At 43.4% G+C, this 22,289-nt stretch overlaps 1 protein-coding gene across 1 annotated transcript in view; it reads left to right on the forward strand.

Annotated features, from left to right (window-relative positions):
- Nucleotides 1-22,289, forward strand: part of LOC124552495 — a 70,046-nt gene that overhangs the window by 8,121 nt on the left and 39,636 nt on the right. Inside the window, exon 3 of the mRNA XM_047126778.1 lies at nucleotides 2,404-2,545. Coding sequence (XP_046982734.1) covers nucleotides 2,404-2,545 — 142 coding nt within the window. The remainder of the gene's footprint in view (nucleotides 1-2,403; nucleotides 2,546-22,289) is intronic.

The raw sequence follows: 22,289 nt of genomic DNA on the forward strand, positions 1-22,289 counted from the left end.
ACTGCAATTATGAATTGAAGGACTGTAAAAAGGGAGCAGTGGTAGAGAGGAGAGGATCGGGATCGTAGCCTATTGCCAACGTTAATTCGACCTGTCCATTAAGCAAGTAGTAAAAGAAAATGAGGAGAAATTTGACAAAGGGACTTAAACTTCAAGGAGAAAAACTTTGAGACTTGCCAAGAACATTGTAATTCTGTCAGAGATGGCAGAAGATCTGGAAGATCAGCTGAATGAAGTGGACAGTGTTTTAGCATCAACAGAAGTAAGATGAGGTCAATAAAATTAGGCAGTGCTGAGAGAATGAGATTGGGAAATAAGAAATTAAAAGCAGTAGACGAGTTGTGCCATGTGGACAGTAAAATAACTAATGGCCAAAGTAGGGAGAATACGAAACTCAGATTGACGACAACTAGAAAAGCTTTTCTGAGAAAGTGGAATTTACTAACAGTTAGTATTAATTTATGTATTAGGAACTCTTTTGTGAGGGTATACTAGTGGCGGAAAAAAATTAATACAGTGGGAAAGATGATACCGATTTTCGTTCAATGACAGTATATGCCACCTGGGAGATAGTAGAAGTATTGATAATGGTTTCAACATCATCTGCCAACAGATAGCACAGTGAGATAGCTACCAGAGGGGCATCTGTGTGTACTCTTTAATAGGGAATGCTCATAGCCAAAAGGGTCAGTGTGGTGCAAATGTGAGAAGCAAGCAGGCAACCATGCCACAGAGATGCACTTACAGCCAACTGAGCGGGTTTGAATGTGGTCAATTTGTGGCCTTCTGAATGGCGGAATGGTCCTTTCAGAGAATTACTACAAGAGTTGGACATGCTGCATCAATTGTACAATTATACTGGTATGAGTGGTGACACGAACATTCTCACACCCTTAGACAAGGTTCTGGGTGTCCATGCAGCACAGACGTCTGTGTCAGGAGAGTCCTATTGCAAGCTATAACAGCACAGATAAGAGGGCTTGTGAGCCAGATGGATGAACACAAACTGTTGCAAACGTGTTATTGGCAATGGGACTATGGGCGTGCACACCTCTGTCCTGACTTGACTCGTGCCACAGCATAGACCTGCACGGCTCAGCTGGTTCAGTCAGAGCATCACTTTGAAGATGTAGTGGCACGCCATGGGCTTCAGCAATGAAAGCAGGTTCTGTCTTCATGCAAGTGATGGTTGTGTGCACATATGATGTAGAGCTGATGAGCGCTGTCTCATAGAAAGCATTTATTCGAGACACGTTGGCCCCACCCTAGGCATTATGGTATGGGGTGTATAAGCTGAAACTCTCATTCACCATTGATGTTTCTGTTGGGGAGGTTAACCAATGCCCAGTACGTGCAGAATGTTGTTGACCCATTCTTTTGCCATTCTTGCAACAGGAAGGTGAAGTGTTGTTCCAACAGGACAATGCTCATCCACCTACTGCCTGCGAAACTCAGTGTGCTCTGCAAGATTTACAGCAACTTCCCTGGCCAGCATGATCTCCGGACTTTTCTCCGGTCAAGCACATGTGGGATATGATGGGATGAGATGGAACGAAGAAGTGACTTTGTGCGTCTTGTCAACCGAGAACTCTTACAGAATTATGTAAACAGATCGAGCAGGTGTATTGTAACATATCCCAGGACACTTTTAGCCATCTGTGTGATTGACTGAATGCCTGAGTCGGCGCCTGCATTGCCGCCTGTGGAGGCTACATCATGGATGTTTCAGTGTGGGTCAATACCTGGTGTCTCAGAACCACTTGTGCTATTGATCTGTAAATGTAATCATTTCATGTACTCCATATGCACTGTTGCACTAATAAATCCTGAGTTAGTTGGAAACATCTAAAAGGGTGTATTAATTTTTTTCCAGCATTACATTTGTCTGGAGTGTACAGAAGTAAAATGCAAAAATAAACATTCCAGACAAGAATAGAATAAAAGATAGTGAAATGTAGTGCTACAGAAGAATGTTGAAGATTAGATGGGAAGATCAGATAAATAATGAGAAGATACTGAATTGAATAGGGGAAAAAAGGATTTTTCTGCCATAACTTGGTTAAAAGAAGGGAACATTTAATAGGAAATGTCATGAGGCATCACTGAATTATCAGTTTGGCAATGCAGGGAAGTGTGGTAACTGGGAGATGGGGTTAAAATTGTAAAGGAAGACCAAGGTTAGAATAGAGGAAGGATGTTCAGATGGATATAGGTTGCAGTTCGCCTGCAGGGATGAAGAGGCTAGCAAAGGATAGACTAGAGTGGAGAGCTGAATTAAATCAGTGTTTGGGCTGAAAGCAACAACAACAACAACAACAACACACATCACCACATTGCTAATATTAATTTAGGCAGTTCTTACTGTGACTTCACCACTTACTGAGCACTCCCTCTCTTTCTCAGAATGCAGACTGTGATCCAAGACACACACTGCATGTGGACGCATTTTTGTACGATGATGAGCAAGTAGATGACATGTGTGAAGATGGTCGGCTGGACAGAAACTACTGCCTGCAGTGTGGTTCACACAAGACAAGGCCTCTGAGTAAGTACTGGAGATGTAACCCAGTCTGGTAAAGCATATTTCACATGATGGCCAGTTATTTTTGCCATCCACTTCATTAAAAGAACATTTATTTTATTTAAAAAATGTTTGTTAGTTTGGTTGTTATTTTCCCATTTCAACTATGATATTCACAATGTTTCTATATGAAATCAGTCTGGGTACAAATGTTTGTTTTGTCAGTTTATACGAGTTCTTTTAAATGTACAGTGGCCCACACTAATCTAGTTCCCCAGATAGTTTTAGAAGTACAGTAACAGTACCGTATTCGACCAGAATGAAAAATGCCCATATTGTAGCACAAAAAAGGCGAATATGCCCTGACAGAATTAGAGATTTAAAAGAAGATAACTAGCTTTTTGACTTATTTGCGAGCCTCAAAGACATTTAAATCAAAGCATCTTGACATATTCACACTGTTTTACATGATATTATAAGTACCCATGTCATGTAATGTAATGCATTGTGTCAAGTAAAGTAACGTGATGCATCATGTCGTGTCTTATAACATGACACATGTCGAAATGCCGTGCAGTGTGACACAGTGTGTCATTAAAGTTTAGAATGCATGCATCCATCCCCACTGGCATACTTCCTATTTCTCTCTCTCTCTCTCTCTCTCTCTCTCTCTCTCTTACTCTCCCTCCCTCCCTCTCTCCCTCTCCCTCTCTCCCCCTCCCTCTCTCCCCCTCTCTCCCTACCACACCCACGCCCTCAGATACATCCTATTGCAGATGTATCCCACTCCCTAGAAACACATAAATTTGTGTCTCTAAGAGAGCTCACTGTGCCAGGGAAGTAAGATTAACTCGTCAAAAATTGCGGATATGTCAAGATCTTCTCAGGAGCTACCTAATAAGTTGAAAAGCTAGTTCCCTTTTAATCCCTAACTCTGTCCAAGACATATTCACCTTCTTTTGTGCTATGCTAGCATATTCAATTGTGGTTTCCAACTTTTACTCAGCATAATTTTGACATTAGACTGTCTTAGCGTGGTAACCAATGTAGAGTTTTAAAATACTGAAGTACCTGTATTATTCTGAATTATGACGCATGTCCAAAGCAACAGGCACTACAGTGACTACTAGAAATGGGCAAATTCGTTCATCCTTGGGAACTAGTTCACTGGTGATTGCTCCTTTTTTGGAACTGTTCATTTTTACTCGTTCACTGTTCATTTGTGCTTGGTATACGGTTCTTATGAGAAACATAAATGACGATTGGTAGGCAACAATGAGCAGTCTAGTACTCAGGACCGATTTTTCGTGTGCCACCCTGTACCACTGAAATAATATTGTAGAAGTTATCATATTCTCTTTACAGAAAGTGACACCAGACATTCGATTATGAAACGCGGATGTCATTCAGTTGTAAGTCAGTCTGCCTTCCATAACAGTGAACATGCTCTTTTACTTCGGATCAAAAAGAGACTGAAAGTGGCCACTGTATGATAACAAAAAATTCTTGCCATTTTACAAGTATTTCTTCTGCTGTTTATCGAAATAGTGAAATAAGCTGATGTGCCATTCTATTACCTGAAAAGATGTATATATTACATACCACTTTATTTTTATATAATTTACATAATTATAAAATTCATTTTAATTGCCGGTCATTGGCGCTGAATAGAATACGAAAAGAACCAGACGTTTAGAGTTCAAGAAAGGTTTGAAACTGATTTAAAATGGGCGTGCACAGCCAACAAAACGAACAACAACTCGATACTGAACTAACTATGAGCAGTAGGCTGTGGAACTACAAGTGGCCACGTGAAGAAGGACAAGTCCGGTCGAGCGAGACTGAGACAGATGAGAATGGGACCGAGGCTGATGTGCCGTTGTGGGAATGAGACGGATCGTTTCCCATTCCCAGGAACTATAAGTAGAAAGCCATGACCGAAGTGAACTATGAAGGATCGTTTCTTAGAGTTCGTTTCCCGTTCATCTTGATGAACTGATCCTTTGGACCTGTTAGTTCGCAAATGATCCACCTATAGTGACTACCGTCATTGTGAAATACATTAAATTTATCAACAATTGCGAATATGGACAACCATCAGCTGTAGAGCGGAATGATGACAATGAAGTGGACTGGCCATGTGTCGTGCACGGGTAGCCAAATCGTAAGGCGACCACTGACAATAAATGGAAAATCCTGGTTTGTTCCCCAGTCCGGCACAAAGTTTCATTGTCGTTATTACATTCTACAGCTGGTGGTTGTCCATATTCACAATTGCGAATACATTTGATGTAGATTTTTGTTGACTCAGGTGATGAATGATCCACTATTTTATTATTGTCTTTTAAACCATGTTGCTTACATCATGCCAACAGGTAAAGGCATTCAAAAAACAACAGGGTGACCTTTAATTACTTACAAAATTTGACCCGTTTCATACAAGTTGGGAATTTAGAAATGGTATGTGTGAAAACCTCTCAAAAAAGACATGTCATGTTGGAGACAGGCACAATTAAGATGCTTGCATAAAACTTTCGGCCACAGACTTCGTCAGCAAAAAAAAAAAAAACACACACACACACACACACACACCCCTCATGCACATATGACCACCAACTCTAGCATCTCAGGCCGAAATGCAGTTATCACATGGGATGCCAGCAGCAATCTGGAGGAGGTGGGGCAGTGTCAGAAGGTTGTGGGCAGGGAGGTAGTGAAAAAAGGAGAGGAGTGGGGAAGCACAGTCAGATACATTGGCAGAGGGCTTCAAGTAAACAGGTTGGTAGATGAGAATGGGGAGAGGATATGACAGAGGGGGTAGAAACTGTTGGGTGGAGGATTTGGGGACAAGATGTTAGATGTTACAGTAGGTAACCTCCACAACATCCTAGTTCATCCCTGTGCCACTCCCAAGCCCAGCCGCTTGCCACAAGAGCCATATCCCTGTGGAAGACCCAGGCGCAAAGGCTGCCCTACTCACCCAGCACTTCCTATTCCAGTCCTGTCACTGGTTTATCTTACACCTGTGAAAGCAGCCAAGTCAATTACCAGCTCTGCTGTAATCATAGCACAGCTTTTTACACTGGTATGACTCAAACTGTGGCCAAGAGCAAAGTAGACCATCCCATGGTACAACATGCACCTGAACATAACACAACTGATTTCAATGACTGCTTCACTATATGAGCCATTTGGATGCTTTCCTCCACCACTAGCATTTCTGAACTCTGCAGATGGGAGTTATACTTACAATACATTCTCCACTCCCACAGTTATCCCGCCATAAACCGAAGGTGACGTCCTCCACCCAACAGTTTCTACCCCCTCTATCCTATCATCTTCTCCCCGTTCTCATCTCCCAACCTGTTTACTTGAAGACATCTGCGAATTCCCAACCCCTCTCCTATTTTGCTCCGTTTTGCTCCCCAGCCTGAGATACTGGAGTTGGCGATGTGTGTGTGTGTGTGTGTGTGTGTGTGTGTGTGTGTGTGTGTGTTACTGACAAAGGCTGTGGCCAAAAGCTTTCTGTGAGTCTTTTTTAATTGTGCCTGTCTGCAACTTGACTTCTCATCTTCACGGTAAGTAGCAATCTGTCTTTTCCAAACTCTCAAAAAACATGCTTTCTGCACTGTAATCTGACTGAAGCTAGGTTTTTGACAGCGATTTTTCAATTTTATCATAATAATGCTGTTTTTACTTATTTGATTCACTTTAAACTGTTTCTGTGCATTCGTCATATGTCGACAATGGCTAAAGATTATTGGATACAAAAAATTTTGTGTTGACTTTTTCCATTTATCTACCCCGTGAAAAGTTTGAACTGATTCATACAAGTTTAAAGCTTACAAGTGGAACACTTGATGAACATCCCTAAAAAAGTGTTTCTCACACATGAAATACAAATGAAGCAAGATTTTCTCAAATGGTTAAACTTATCGTAGACAGAGGGCTGGTACACTGTTGGTTGCCCCCTGCGGGTCTGGGGGTTAGAATAGGGCTGAGGTATTCCTGCCTGTCGTAAGAGGCGACTAAAAGGAGTTTCACACATTTTGGCCTTTATGTGATGGTCCCCTGTAGGGTTTGACCTCCATTCTTCAAAATTTTCCTGAAGAGCAGGCCAATTGGGGAAGGGTGCCTTACATGGTGCATCATGTCCATTGTGCTTAGAGATCTGTAGCCCAATTTCGCATCGTCGAATTGCAGTCCCGCCCATTCTCCATCTCTTGGGCGAGGACACCTTCCTGATGCGTTTTCCACCATGCACAATGCAATGTCGCTTTCTGCGTCGACGATGAACATGGACTTCTTAGCACCTGATATTCAGCACGGTAGCCAGTCCATTGTGGTGGGGCCGCCATGTACCCTGTTGGTTGTAGCCCCTGACCACACAGGGATCGCTGTGCTGATGCCTGCACTGTTAACTCCTCATGTATGCCCATCCCCCCGGGGCATCAGGACTCCCGGCAGTGGCCGTCCTGCCAGGTGGCCTTTGCTGCGGCTGGGTGGCGCCCTGGGGAGAGCCCCTGGTCGGAGTGAGCGGCATCAGGGTGGATGACACGCGATGAAGCATAGTCCATCATCTCTTGCTGGTGGGGAAACACCAGCGGTCTCTAAGCGATAATGAGCTCAATTCAATGCACAGAAGTACGATCTCAAATCATTCCCCTCCCTGGCCACACCATGGGAGGAACGTCAGGTTAAGGATGGCAGCGGATCTTATTTCCCCTGCTACCTTATATGCTCGAGAGCTGATGGGGAATCTTTCATGACGATGAAGCCTCAGTTTTTTGTTGAGCATTTAAAGGACAAGTTTGGGGAGGTGGCAGGATTGTCCAAAATGAGATCTGGGTCAGTCTTGATCAAAACAGCATCCTCTGCCCAGTCATGGGAGTTAGTGTGACAAGCTGTGGGATGTTTCTGTAACCATCATGCCCCATAAGAACTTAAATATGGTCCAGGTTATCATATTTCACAGGTACCTTCTTTTGCATTCTGATGATGAGCTGCGTGCCAATTTAGAGTGGCAAGGTGTACATTTCGTCTGGCGTGTCCACCAGGGTCCGAGGGATAATCAGGTTGCCACTGGTGCCTTCATCTTGGCCTTTGGGGGTGATATATTGCCTGAGAAAGTCAAGGTGATAGTCTACCGCTTTGATGTAAAGCCCTATATCCCTCTCCCGATGTGGTGCTTTAGTGCTCAAAGTTCAGCCATATGTCTTCGTGCTGTACTTCCAGTGTCACATGTCGAGATTGGGGATGCCCATCACATCCCGATACTCCATGTACCCCGCCTCCCATCTGTGTCATCTGCGGAGAGCACCATTCGCCTTGCTCGCCAGACTGCAGGATTCTCCAGAAAGAAAGGAAAATCATGGAATACAAGACCTGGACTGACTGACCTACACTAAGGGTAAGAGAAGATTTGGTCGCCTGCGTCCTGTGCGTATGACATTGTCTTACGCCGCCGCTACAACAGTTCTGGCACCATCAGTTCCACCGACCTAAGTCTTCCCTCAGAGCCGGACGACTACTCCTGCCCCCTTGATGGTGGGGTGCATTTCCCTCCCTGTTGCTCCTGCAACACCTATTTTGGGAGCAACACCCCCGCAACCATCGGGGACGTCTGTCTCCACTTCTAAGCCGGAGAAGCGTAAGTCTTCTTCGGCTTCTTTCGCTAGGAAGGAGTCCATTGGGTCACTCCCTTAGCAGGTTTCTGCTAGTGGGGAAGACAACACCTGCCAGTGGCTGAAAAGCCCAAAAGGAGTTGCTCATATGGCTTCACGCTCTTCCTCCGTCCCAGAGGCTGAGCCAGTGAAGTCCTCCTAGCCAGGGAAACTCAAGGAGCAACAAGAGAAATCCAAAAAGAAAACCCCTTAGACAAAGGAAATTGCAGTGCCACCCACACCACTGCTATCTACAAGCTCTGTGTCTGAGGATGGGGTGGAGATTTTGGCGTCCGCTGTGGACCTAGATCTCGCCAGACCCTCGGACACAATGGATATCAACTGCTCAGGCAATAAGTCAGTGGCAGCAGGTGATTCTGAGGTGTAAACTGCCTCATTGAATGTTCCATGCCTTCCCAGTCTCACAATGTCATCCTCCAGTGGAATGGAGCAGTTTTTTCCACTGCTTGGCTGAGCTACAGCAGCTGTTAAGCTTTACACCTGCCATCTGCATTGCCCCCCAGGAAACATGGTTCCCGGGAGTGCAGACCCCTGCCCTCTGTGGCTATAAGGGATATTACAGGAACCATAGCAACTATAATCGAGTGTCAGGTGGAGTTTGTGTTTATGTCCTATAATCAGTCTGTAGTGAACCTGTGCCCCTTCAAACCCCACTTGAAGCTATGGCTGTCAGAATAAGGACGACGCAGGAAATAACTGTCTACAATGTATGTCTTCCCCTAGATTGTGCAGTACGTCTGAATGTATTAGCTGCACTGACAGATCAACTCCCTAAACCTTTCCTACTTTTGGGAGATTTTAATGCCCATAACCCCTTGTGGGGTGGTACCATGCTTACTGGCCAAGACAGAGATGTCGAAACTTTACTGTCTCAGTTTGACCTCTACCTCTTAAACACTGGGGCTGCCACACATTTCAGTGTGGCTCATGGTAGTTACTAGGCCATTGATTTATCAATTTGCAGCCCAGGACTTCTCCCATCTATCCACTGGAGAGCATATGATGATCTGTGCGGTAGTGACCACTTCCCAATCTTCCTGTTACTGCCCCAGCATCAGGCCGACGGACACCTGCTCACATGGGCTTTAAACAAGGCGGACTGGGAAACTTGCACCTCTGTTGTCACCCTTGACTCTCCCCCACAAGCTAACGTAGATGTGATGGTTGAGCAGATGACAACAATAATTGTTTCTGCGGCAGCAGACGCGATCCCTCGGTCTTTAGGGCGCCCGAGGCATAAGGCAGGCCCTCGGTGGTCGCCGGAAGTCGCTGAAGCAAATAAGGAGCATCGGCGAGGTCTACAGTGGCATAAGCGGCACCCTTTTCTGGAGCACCTCATTGCCTTTAAACGGCTCCACGCCCGCATTTGCCAACTTATCAAATGACAGAAGCAGGAGCATTGGGAGAGATGCGTCTCAACCATTGGGTGCCATATGTCACCTTCCCAAGTCTGGGCAAAGATCAAACATCTTTTCGGGTACCAGGCCCAAACAGGTGTCCCCGGTGTTACCATAAATGGCGTGTTATCTACTTTCACAAATGCAGTTGCCGAGTACTTTGCTGACCACTTTGCTCGAGCCTCTGCATCGGAGAATTACCTCCCAGCCTTTCACACACTCAAACAGCTGCTGGAAGGGAATGTCCTCTCATTCACTACACACCGCAGTGACTCCTATAATGCCCCATTTTCAGAGTGAGAGCTCCTCAGTGCCCGACACAGCTCCTGGGCGTGATTGCATCCACAGCCATACGATTAAATATCTCTCATCTGACTACAAGCAACATCTCCTTGTCATCTTCAACCGGATCTGGTGCGATGGCGTTCTTCCACCGCAATGGCGGGAGACCACCATCATTCTGGTTCTCAAACCTGGTAAAAACGCGCTTGATGTGGAAAGCTATCGGCCCATCAGCCTCACCATTGTTCTTTGTAAGCTGCTGGAACGTATGGTATGTCAGCAGTTGAGTGTGGTCTGGAGTCACGTAGCCTACTGGCTCCATGTCAGGGCAGCTTCCGCCAGGGTCACTCTACCACTGATAATCTTGTGTCCATCGAGTCTGCCATCTGAACGGCCTTTTCCAGATGGCAACAACTGGTTTTTGACATACGTAAAGTGGACGACATGACCAGGCGACATCATATCCTTGCCACATTGTATGAGTGGGGTCTCCAGGGCCCGCTCAAGATTTTTATCCAAAATTTCCTGTCGGTCTGTACTTTCCTCGTGAAAGTTGGTGCCTCCCATAGTTTCATCCATATCCATGAGAATGGAGTCCCGCAGAGCTGTATTAAGTGTCTTTCTATTTTTAATGGCCATTAACAGGCTAGCAGCACCTGTCGGGCCCTCTGTCTCACCTTCTCTGTATGCAGACAACTTCTGCATTTCATACTGCTGCTCCAGTACTGGTGTTGCTGAGCGGCGCCTACAGGAAGCCACCCATAATGCGCAGTCATGGGCTCTAGCCCACGGCTTCCAGTTTTCAGTCGCAATGTCGTATGTCATGCGCTTCTGTCGGCGTCGTACTGTTCATCCAGAACCAGAACTTTACCTTAATGACAATCCACTCACTGTAGTGAAGACATACTGATTCCTGGGACTGGTTTTCGACACTCAATTGACATGGCTCCCTCATCTTCTTCAGCTTAAGCATAAGTGCTGGCTGCACCTCAGTGCCCTCTGTTGCCTGAGCAACACCCATTGGGGTGCAGATCGCTCTACGCTGCTGCAGCTCTACAGAGCCTTTGTTCGATCCCAAGTTGACTATGGGAGTGTGGTTTATGATTCTGCAGCACCTTCAGTGTTGCATTTGCTCGACCCTGTGCACCACTGCGGGGTTCGACTAGCGACAGGGGCTTTTAGGACAAATCTGGTGACTAGCGTACTGGTGTAGGCTGGTGTCCCTCCAAGGCAGATCGGACATGGGCAACTGCTCGCCAGTTACACAGCATAGATTCGTAGTTGCCCTGAGCATCCGAATTACCATCTCCTTTTCCCGCCTGCGGCAGTCTATCTCCTGCATCAGCGGCCAAGGTCGGGGCTAACAAGTGCAGTTCGCGTGCATTCCCTTCTCTCCGAACTGGAGTCCTTCCCTTTACCACCTATACTTGCGGTCCGTTCACGTACACATCCAAGGTGTACACCTCGGCCACAGTTTTGTCTGGACCTCTCACATGGCCCTAAGGACTCCATTAACCCTGCGGCTCTCCGCTGTCACTTCCTCTGAATTGTTGACATGTTTCGGGGCTCTGAAGTGGTTTACACTGACGGCTGGATGGCTGATGGTCGCGTTGGCTTTGCCTACCTTCAAGGTGGCCATATTGAACAGCATTCCTTTCCCGGTGGGTGCAGTGTATTCACTGCAGAGCTGGTGGCCATTTCTCGTGCACTTCAGTATCGCCGTTCATGACCTGGGGAGTCTTTTCTTTTAGGTACTGACTCCTTGAGTAGCCTGAAAACTATCGCCCAGTGCTACCCTCATCATCCTTTGGTAGCATCCATCCAGGAGTCCGTCTATGCCCAGTAACGATCCAGTCGTTCAGTGGTGTTCGCTGGACTCCCAGGAAATGAACTTGCTGACAGGCTGGCCAAACAGGTACACAGAAACCACTTCTGGAGATGGGCATCCCCGCAGCTGACCTGTGTTCGTTATTATGCTGCAAGGTTTTTTAGCTTTGGGAGACGGAATGGCAAAATCTCACTACAAACAACAAACTGCGAGCTATTAAGTGGACCACAAATGTGTGGAAGTCCTCAATGAAGACGTCTCGCAGGGACACTCTGGTTCTCTGCAGGCTCCACTTTGGCCATGCATCGGCGACCCACGGCTACCTCCTGTGCCGTGAAGACCCACCTCAGTGTCGGTGCGGTGCCCGGTTGACAGTGGTCCATATTCTTCTGCTATGTCCTTCTTAGACTGCCCTGAGACTTCATCTTTGGTTGCCAGACTCGTTATCATTGATTTTAGCAGACAACGCCTCATCGGCTGATTTGGTTTTACGTTTCATCCGTGAGGGTGGGTTTTATCATTCGATCTGAATTTTAGCACCTGTCCTTTGTCCCTCTGTCTCCTCCACCCTAGTGCTTTTAGGGTGAAGGTTTCAATGTGTTGCAGGGTGCCTGGCTTTTCCTTTTTATTTTTGTGGTCAGCCAGTCACTGTAATCTGCTTCCTTGTTTTATTCTCTTCTGAATGTTTCTTGCGACTCTCTGTTGTTATCTTGTCCTCTTTTGTTCCTTTTAGTGTTTGTTTCCTTTCCTTGTGGTCTTTCCTTTCTTTCCGTTTTGTGTTATGTGTCTTGTCTATTTTATTCTCACACTTGTGGCATTGTATTAGGAACAAGGGACCGATGACCTTGTAGTTTGGTCCCATTCCCCCCTCTTTTAAACCAACGAATGCTGTTGGTCCAAATTTGAATCATCAGTCTCACTCCAGTGTGGAATTATTTAACGATGACTGATTTTGCACCAAAAATCCAAATGAGGGTGACTATTTCTTCCCATTAAATCCAAACAATGTCATTAGATGAGCGTTAATTTCAGCCCAGTTAAAATCTTTCACAAGACGAATTAATCGAGTTACACAGTTTACGTGGGTGCTAGCTCTGGTCCATTGTTCAAACCTCACTTACTATACTGTAACATAGCTACAGTAAGACATATGTTTAATAGCTATACAAATGGGCACCAGTCCATGCTAAACCAAAACCTTTTTGTACTATCTGGTTTTGCTGTTGTGTGTGTGTGTGTGTGTGTGTGTGTGTGTGTGTGTGTGTGTGTATCTATATATATATATATATATATATATATATATATATATATATGGGAAACATTCCACATGGGAATAATATATCTGAAAACATAGACGCTGTAACTTAACAAACGAAAGTGTTGGTATGTTGATAGAGACAAAAAACCCACAAACACACACACAAATTACAAGCTTTCGCAACCCACGGTTGCTTCATCAGGAAAGAGGGAAGGAGAGAGAAAGACGAAAGGATGTGGGTTTTAAGGGAGAGGGTAAGGAGTCATTCCAATCCCAGGAGCGGAAAGACTTACCTTAGGGGGATAAAAGGACAGGTATACACTCGCCCTCCTTGAAGTCAAGTTATCTTTCAGTTTCTTTTCTCCCCAATTTGATTCAGTACTTCTTCATCAGTTATTCTGCTTATGCATCTAATCTTCAGAATTCTGCTGCAGCATCGCATTTCAACAGTGTCTATTCTCTTCGTGTCTAAACTGCATATAATCCACATTTCACTTCTATACGAGGCTACACTCCAAACAAATTATGTTGTTAAAGATTTCACAATACTTAAATTTATATTCAGTATTTATCTTCCTGAGAATGCTTTCCTTGCTATTCTGTCTGCGTTTTGTTTCCTCTGTACTTCAGCAATCATCAGTTATTTTGCCACCCATATAGAAGGGTTATAAACACAAAATCAAATAGGGGTAATGCAGGAGTAGGTTTAATAATGAATAGGAAAATAGGAATGCGGGTAAGCTACTACAAACAGCATAGTGAACGCATTATTGTGGCCAAGATAGATACGAAGCCCACACCTACTACAGTAGTACAAGTTTATATGCCAACTAGCTCTGCAGATGACGAAGAAATTGAAGAAATGTATGATGAAATAAAAGAAATTATTCAGATTGTGAAGGGAGACGAAAATTTAATAGTCATGGGTGACTGGAATTCGAGTGTAGGAAAAGGGAGAGAAGGAAACATAGTAGGTGAATATGGATTGGGGGACAGAAATGAAAGAGGAAGCCGCCTTGTAGAATTTTGCACAGAGCACAACATAATCATAACTAACACTTGGTTTAAGAATCATGAAAGAAGGTTGTATACATGGAAGAACCCTGGAGATACTAAAAGGTATCAGATAGATTATATAATGGTAAGACAGAGATTTAGGAACCAGGTTTTAAATTGTAAGACATTTCCAGGGGCAGATGTGGACTCTGACCACAATCTATTGGTTATGACCTGTAGATTAAAACTGAAGAAACTGCAAAAAGGTGGGAATTTAAGGAGATGGGACCTGGTTAAACTAAAAGAACCAGAGGTTGTACAGAGATTCAGGGAGAGCATAAGGGAGCAATTGACAGGAATGGGGGAAATAAATACAGTAGAAGAAGAATGGGTAGCTTTGAGGGATGAAGTAGTGAAGGCAGCAGAGGATCAAGTAGGTAAAAAGACAAGGGCTAGTAGAAATCCTTGGGTAACAGAAGAAATACTGAATTTAATTGATGAAAGGAGAAAATATAAAAATGCAGTAAGTGAAACAGGCAAAAAGGAATACAAACGTCTCAAAAATGAGATCGACAGGAAGTGCAAAATGGCTAAGCAGGGATGGCTAGAGGACAAATGTAAGGATGTAGAGGCCTATCTCACTAGGGGTAAGATAGATACCGCCTACAGGAAAATTAAAGAGACCTTTGGAGATAAGAGAACGACTTGTATGAATATCAAGAGCTCAGATGGAAACCCAGTTCTAAGCAAAGAAGGGAAAGCAGAAAGGTGGAAGGAGTATATAGAGGGTCTATACAAGGGCGATGTACTTGAGGACAATATTATGAAATTGGAAGAGGATGTAGATGAAGATGAAATGGGAGATATGATACTGCGTGAAGAGTTTGACAGAGCACTGAAAGACCTGAGTCGAAACAAGGCCCCCGGAGTAGACAATATTCCATTGGAACTACTGACGGCCGTGGGAGAGCCATTCCTGACAAAACTCTACCATCTGGTGAGCAAGATGTATGAAACAGGCGAAATACCCTCAGACTTCAAGAAGAACATAATAATTCCAATCCCAAAGAAAGCAGGTGTTGACAGATGTGAAAATTACCGAACTATCAGCTTAATAAGTCACAGCTGCAAAATACTAACACGAATTCTTTACAGACGAATGGAAAAACTAGTAGAAGCCAACCTCGGGGAAGATCAGTTTGGATTCCGTAGAAACACTGGAACACGTGAGGCAATACTGACCTTACGACTTATCTTAGAAGAAAGATTAAGAAAAGGCAAACCTACGTTTCTAGCATTTGTAGACTTAGAGAAAGCTTTTGACAATGTTGACTGGAATACTCTCTTTCAAATTCTAAAGGTGGCAGGGGTAAAATACAGGGAGCGAAAGGCTATTTACAATTTGTACAGAAACCAGATGGCAGTTATAAGAGTCGAGGGACATGAAAGGGAAGCAGTGGTTGGGAAGGGAGTAAGACAGGGTTGTAGCCTCTCCCCGATGTTGTTCAATCTGTATATTGAGCAAGCAGTAAAGGAAACAAAAGAAAAATTCGGAGTAGGTATTAAAATTCATGGAGAAGAAATAAAAACTTTGAGGTTCGCCGATGACATTGTAATTCTGTCAGAGACAGCAAAGGACTTGGAAGAGCAGTTGAATGGAATGGACAGTGTCTTGAAAGGAGGATATAAGATGAACATCAACAAAAGCAAAACAAGGATAATGGAATGTAGTCTAATTAAGTCGGGTGATGCTGAGGGAATTAGATTAGGAAATGAGACACTTAAAGTAGTAAAGGAGTTTTGCTATTTAGGGAGCAAAATAACTGATGATGGTCGAAGTAGAGAGGATATAAAATGTAGGCTGGCTATGGCAAGGAAAGCGTTTCTGAAGAAGAGAAATTTGTTAACATCCAGTATTGATTTAAGTGTCAGGAAGTCATTTCTGAAAGTATTCGTATGGAGTGTAGCCATGTATGGAAGTGAAACATGGACGATAAATAGTTTGGACAAGAAGAGAATAGAAGCTTTCGAAATGTGGTGCTACAGAAGAATGCTGAAGATTAGATGGGTAGATCACATAACTAATGAGGAAGTATTGAATAGGATTGGGGAGAAGAGAAGTTTGTGGCACAACTTGACCAGAAGAAGAGATCGGTTGGTAGGACATGTTCTGAGGCATCAAGGGATCACCAATTTAGTATTGGAGGGCAGCGTGGAGGGTAAAAATCGTAGAGGGAGACCAAGAGATGAATACACTAAGCAGATTCAGAAGGATGTAGGTTGCAGTAGGTACTGGGAGATGAAAAAGCTTGCACAGGATAGAGTAGCATGGAGAGCTGCATCAAACCAGTCTCAGGACTGAAGACCACAACAACAACATATCTACTACTTCTAATGTCTCCTTTCCTAATTAGTCTAATTCCCTCAGCATCACTTGATTTAATTAGGCTACATTCCATTACTTTTACGTTTGTTGATATTCATTTTATATCCTCCTTTCAAGATGCTGTCAGAGACTGCTCTTCCAATTTTTCCGCCTCTGTCAGAATTACAATGTTGTTGGCAAATCTCAAAGCTTTACATGTTCTTTCTGTAGTTTAAATCTTATGCTGAACCTCTTCTTGCTTCCCCTCAGTGTACAGATTGAATAGAATCATTGAAAGGCTGTAACCCTGTCTCACCCTCTTCTAAACTATTACAGGCCTTTCGTGTTCTTCAGCTTGCATACATGGAATCTGACTTCAGCACAAATTGTAAATAGACATTTGCACCTATTATTGGTTGGTAATAACAGTGGCACGTAAAGTGCCCTCCGCCACACACCGTTGGGTGGCTTGCAGAGTATAAATGTAGATGTAGATTATTTTATTCCTGCTGCTTTCAGAATTTCAAATAGTGTAGTCCATCCAACATTGTCAAAAGCTTTTTCTAAATGCTATAAATGTAAATTTGCCTTACTTTAACCTACCTCCTGAGATAAGTCTTTTTATCAGTAATGCCTCATATGTGTAACATTTTCTTTTTCTCGTATCATGTGGTGCATTCAAAAACACGACAGATAATATAATGCTTACTTATTAATCAATACTATATTGCAGATTAGCAGTTTCTTTTACTAAGCACTTCAGCTGGTATCGTATTTTGCAACTGAGAGTGATGGTTTGGTGCTATTCACAGCTGTCGGAATCCTGCCTCCTCTGGAAGTCTAGTGGTATTTCACCTGTTGAGATGACAGATCTGGTGAAATAATTACCCATACCTTGTTTATTTTATTAGGGGACTGTAATGCTCATAACAACATACGAGGCAACAACTAGCAGAGGGCAAGTAATGCTGCCAGTGGCTCCTATTCTGTGACAGACCTGACTGTCTGCAGACCTAAATTCTCAACTATGATCAAATAGTGTATTTTTGTATCAGTTTGAAATCTACATCATCTGCATCTCCATCTACATATGTACTCTGCAAACCACTGTGAGGTGCATGGCAGAGGGTACATCCCACTGTACCAGTTGTTAAGGTTTCTTCCTGTTCCATTCACATATAGAGCGTGGCAAGAATGACTGTTTGAACGCCTCTGTGTGTGCAGTAATTATTCTAATCTTATCCTCACAGTCTCTGTGTGAGCAATACATTGGGGGTTGTAGTATATCCCCAGAGTAATCATTTAAAGCTGACTCTTGAAACTTCATTAATAGACTGTCTTGGAATAGTTTACATCTGTCTTCAAGAGTCTGCCATTTCAGTTCCTTCAGTATTCTGCATACATTCAATATTCCCTGTTAGTCCTATCTGGTACAGATCCCGCACACTTAAGCAATATTCTAGGATGCGTCCCATGAGTGATTTGTAAGTAATATCTTCAGTAGACTGATTGCACTTCCCCAGTGTTCTACCAATAAACCGAAGTCTACAATCTGCTTTACTCACAACTGAACCTATGTGATCATTCCATTTCATATCCCTACAAAGTGTTATGCCCAGGCATTTGTATGAGTTGGCTGATTCCAGCAGTGACTCATTGATATTATAGGCAAAGGGTACTATGTTTTTTTGTTTTGTAAAGGGCACAATTTTACATTTCTGAATATCTAAAGGAAGTTGCCAATCTTTGCACATCTTTGAAATCTTATCAAGATCCTACTGAATATTTATGCAGCTTCTTTCAGATAGTACTTCATTATAGATAGCTGCATCATCTGCAAAAAGCCTGATTCTACTATTAATATTGTCTGCAAGTTTATTAACATACAAGTTGAACAGCAAGGATCCAAACACACTTCCTGGGGCACACCCAAAGTTACTTCTTCATCTGAAAATGACTCTCCACCCAAGATAACATACTGTGTTCTCCCTCCCAGAAAGTCCTAAATCCAGTCACAAATTTCACATGATAGCCCCATATGATAGTACTTTTGACAATAAGTGTATGTGCGGTACTGAGTCCAATGCTTTTCACAAATCAAGAATACCGCATCTACCTGACTGCCTTGATCCAAAGCTTTCAGTGTGTCATGTAAGAAAAGTATGAGTTGGGTTTCAGATGATTGATATTTTTGAAAACCATGCTGGTTGACATTGAGGAGGTCATTCTGTGCAAGATACCTCTTCAAGTTTGAGCTCAGAATATGTTCTAAGATTAAACAACAAATCAATATAAAGGATATTGGGCGGTAGTTTTGTGGATCACTTCTACTACCCTTCTTGTTGTTGGGTGTGGCCTGTGCATTTTTCCAAGAACTGGGGCATGGGTTTTTGTTCGAAGGATCTACGATAGATTATAGTGAGAAGAGGGGCCAACTCAGCCACAAATTCAGCATAGAATCTGACAGGGATTCCATCGGGGCCTGGAGTTTTCTTAAATGTTAACAATTTCAGCTGGTTCTCAACACCACTGACACTAATACTTACTTCATTCATCATTTCAGTGGTGCAAGGATTCAATTGGAGCAATTCTCCTTTGTAAAGGAACATCTGAAAATGGAGTTGAGCATTTCAGCTTTTGCTTTGTTACCCTAATTTTCAGTTCCTGTCTGATTCACTAGGCATTGGACACTAACTTTGGTGCCACTAACAGCCTTTTCATACGACCAGAATTTATTTGGATTTTGTGACATGTTATTTGACAATATTTTGCTGTGGTAGGCATTGGAGCAATCATGCATTGCTCTCTTGACAGCCAAACACATTTCATTCAGCATCTCTCTGCCTATAGCTCTACACTTTGTTTTACACCTATTATGCAGTAATCTCTGTTTCTTTAGAAGTTTCTTTACAGGGACTGTATACCATGGAGGTTCCCTTCCATTATGAACTGTTCTACAGGATACATGTCTATCGAGAGCATGGTCAACCATTCTTTTAAACTTGAGCCAGAGTTCCTGTACGTGCTCATCCCGTGTGCTGAGAGTTTCAAGTTCCTCATGGAGACAAGACATTACTAATTTTTTATCTTTCTGCTTGTTTGGTCGTCCTTTGGTTATCATTGTTACTGCAACCATATCGTAATCAGTGATACCAGTTTTGATGTGGATATCCTCAAAGGGGTCAGGTGTTTTTGTTGCCCACCAGAGTGGGGTTCCTAACTATCTGTTCTAGTTAGTTTTCAGAGAAGACCTTTAGTAAAGTTTTACAGGACACCTTATCACGCCCATCACTATCAAAATTGTAATTTTCTCAGCTAATTATTGGATGATTAAAATCGTCACCGATGATTACAGTATGATCGGTGAACTTACATACAAGTGAACTGAGGTTTTCTCTGAAGTTTTCTGTTACACCAGGCGGTTAGTCTGGTGGGCAATAGAAGGATCCAGTTACCATTTTATGCCCATTCCTGATACTCTCACTTTCAGCTTCAATTTCTATATCGGTAGATTTGAGGTTTTTTATGTACTGCGACAGTGCACCGGCTCCGTTTCCCATTTGCCTTTCCTTTCGATGTACGCATAAATTTTCCCCAAGAATCTCACTGCTGTCAATTTCAGGTTTCAATCAGCTTTCTATAACTATTATTATGTGAGCTTCACTGCTTTTCATGAGTGATTTTTTACCAAGTTGATAACTACAAAGAAACAACTGGTAAACTATCATTGCTAGCAAGCAAAGGCGAAGAGAATGACGACGACAACAACAACAACAACAACAACGTAGGTACCAACCCTCGACTGACTACAAAATTTTATTCAGGAGATAATGGGCAAAAGAACATTATCTATTTCAACAACAGAACAAAAGATATTGAGAACAATGTCTATTCTATGGAAGTGTATACCCCAACTTCCTAATTGTGGGCAAAGTCAAAGAATATTAGTGCCCATGAGTAGACTAAGGAATCTTTAAAAAAGGAATAATTAACATACATTCCCCAGACAGTCCTGAACTTCTAGTAATACTGTGCAAAAATGACTGCAAGTGATAACCTAAGGTTATGCCCCCATTTAATGGTATGTAATACCATTTCTTTTAGCTTAAAGAACTAGAAACTCACTGTGTCCACATTACAGTCTGGGAACTCAATAATTCTTCATTAGAATGTAGAGATATGTTCCTAAGTCCAGACAACATGAGTATTAAAATGCTTCAGCATCATAGTGAAAATAGTAAAAATTCTGTCATTTTTCCTTTGCAGTGGTGAGAGAGTATCATAATACCAGTACTTAATCCAGTAAAAGACACAAAGAAACAGAAGTAGCTGCAGATTGATTAACCAAACAACTAATTTGGGAGAGCCAGTCTCTGGACTGAAGACCACAAAAACAACAAGAGAAAGGATGGTTAACGGATGGCTTTATTGGTGTTTGGAAGTGAGAAATCTCCTTTCCTGATTCCAGTTGAAAGGCCCAAGTTTGCAGTAATGTTCCTGTATGTCATTCATGCAGTGCAAATGATGAGATGAAGGATTGATATTGTTTGAGTTCTTCTTATGGATTTTGCAAACAATTAACCACATACGATAAAAGATGAAATTCTTCTCCGCTATTTCTCTGAGTGCAACAGTTATGCTTTCATTATTCAGATTCACCCATATTTAAATAAATATATATTTTTTTCTGTACTTGTAGAAGTTGGGTAAATAGTTTACCATATTGATACTTCCATTCATCCTAGACAGCTTCTTACTGACCTACAATTTTGCAGATCTTTCACGAGTACGATTTCCTGTGGTACTGACTGTTCATAGCTTTCAGTTCAGTATCTAGCTAATTCTTTGTATCAATGCCTATGGAAATACGTTGGAATGAAGTTCACTGAAGTCTTCTTCAGCACTACATATGGTGTCATTATCTCTATTAAACTCCTGTCGTGGCATTGAGATTTCTTTTCAAAAATCACATGAAGAGTAACTAAAAAAAATTACAAAATAAAACAAGGCCAGGTGCTGCAGCATTTTCTTCGTATTTGTTATAACCTTAATCACCAATAATTGCGTGGATATTCAAACACACTCACTTAGAAACAATAGCTCGTAACGTGATAACAACTCAGTATCTCTTATTCGACTGCCGTGCCGTGACATGCGGCCGGCGCCGTTTGTAGCTAGGTGGCGCTCCTGCGCTCAGCCGAGTTGCGGAGCGCCTCTATCGCCATTTGCGCGTACTGTAGTGGCGGCACTGTTAAATGTCATGGCACTGTCACAACACTTTTCCCCCCTTGAAAAAAAAAAAAAAAAAAAAAAAAAAAAAAAAACACTCACTTCCTTGGAGACATGGACAGTGCGGAGACATCCATGGCCTCTTGTGAGGCCCCGAGAAGATCCCGCGGAGAGACACGAGAGTATGGTCGAAAATGTCCAGGACGGAAGCTCGTGCGTGGAACGTGCCTCCTGGACGAGATGATGGGTGAAAACTCTGGAGCAGCATCCATAGGTGTCGTGGACCTGGGGATGTGCTCCAGCGAGATGGGTCCCGGAGAAGGCAGTGTCGCGACTGGGGCCGGTTCCAGTGTACTCGGAAGCGGTAGCGACGTCGGCTGCATCAACACGTACAGTAGATCGGCTGCAGTGACAGGACTGGCTTCTCGGGCTGGTGGAGGCGAACTAAGGGGAGGTGGCACCGGTGTGGCCACCACTCGTGGGCGCATCTGGTCGTAATGGTGAACAACCATGCCGTCGTCCGTACGTATTTCACAAAGCCGGTGGCCGCGAAGAGCCTTGACCACCCCTGGAATCCATTTAGGGCGAGATCCATACCCTCGTGCCCAAACGTCGGCGCCCACCGAGTATTTTCCCGCACTAGGGGACACAGCACAAGGCCTGACAGGGTGAAGCAGGTGCAGTAGAGTGCGCGGTTGGCGGCCATGCAAGAGTTCAGCAGGGCTGCGA

Source organism: Schistocerca americana, chromosome 10 (genome assembly GCF_021461395.2).
Source record: "Schistocerca americana isolate TAMUIC-IGC-003095 chromosome 10, iqSchAmer2.1, whole genome shotgun sequence".
Taxonomy (NCBI): domain Eukaryota; kingdom Metazoa; phylum Arthropoda; class Insecta; order Orthoptera; family Acrididae; genus Schistocerca; species Schistocerca americana.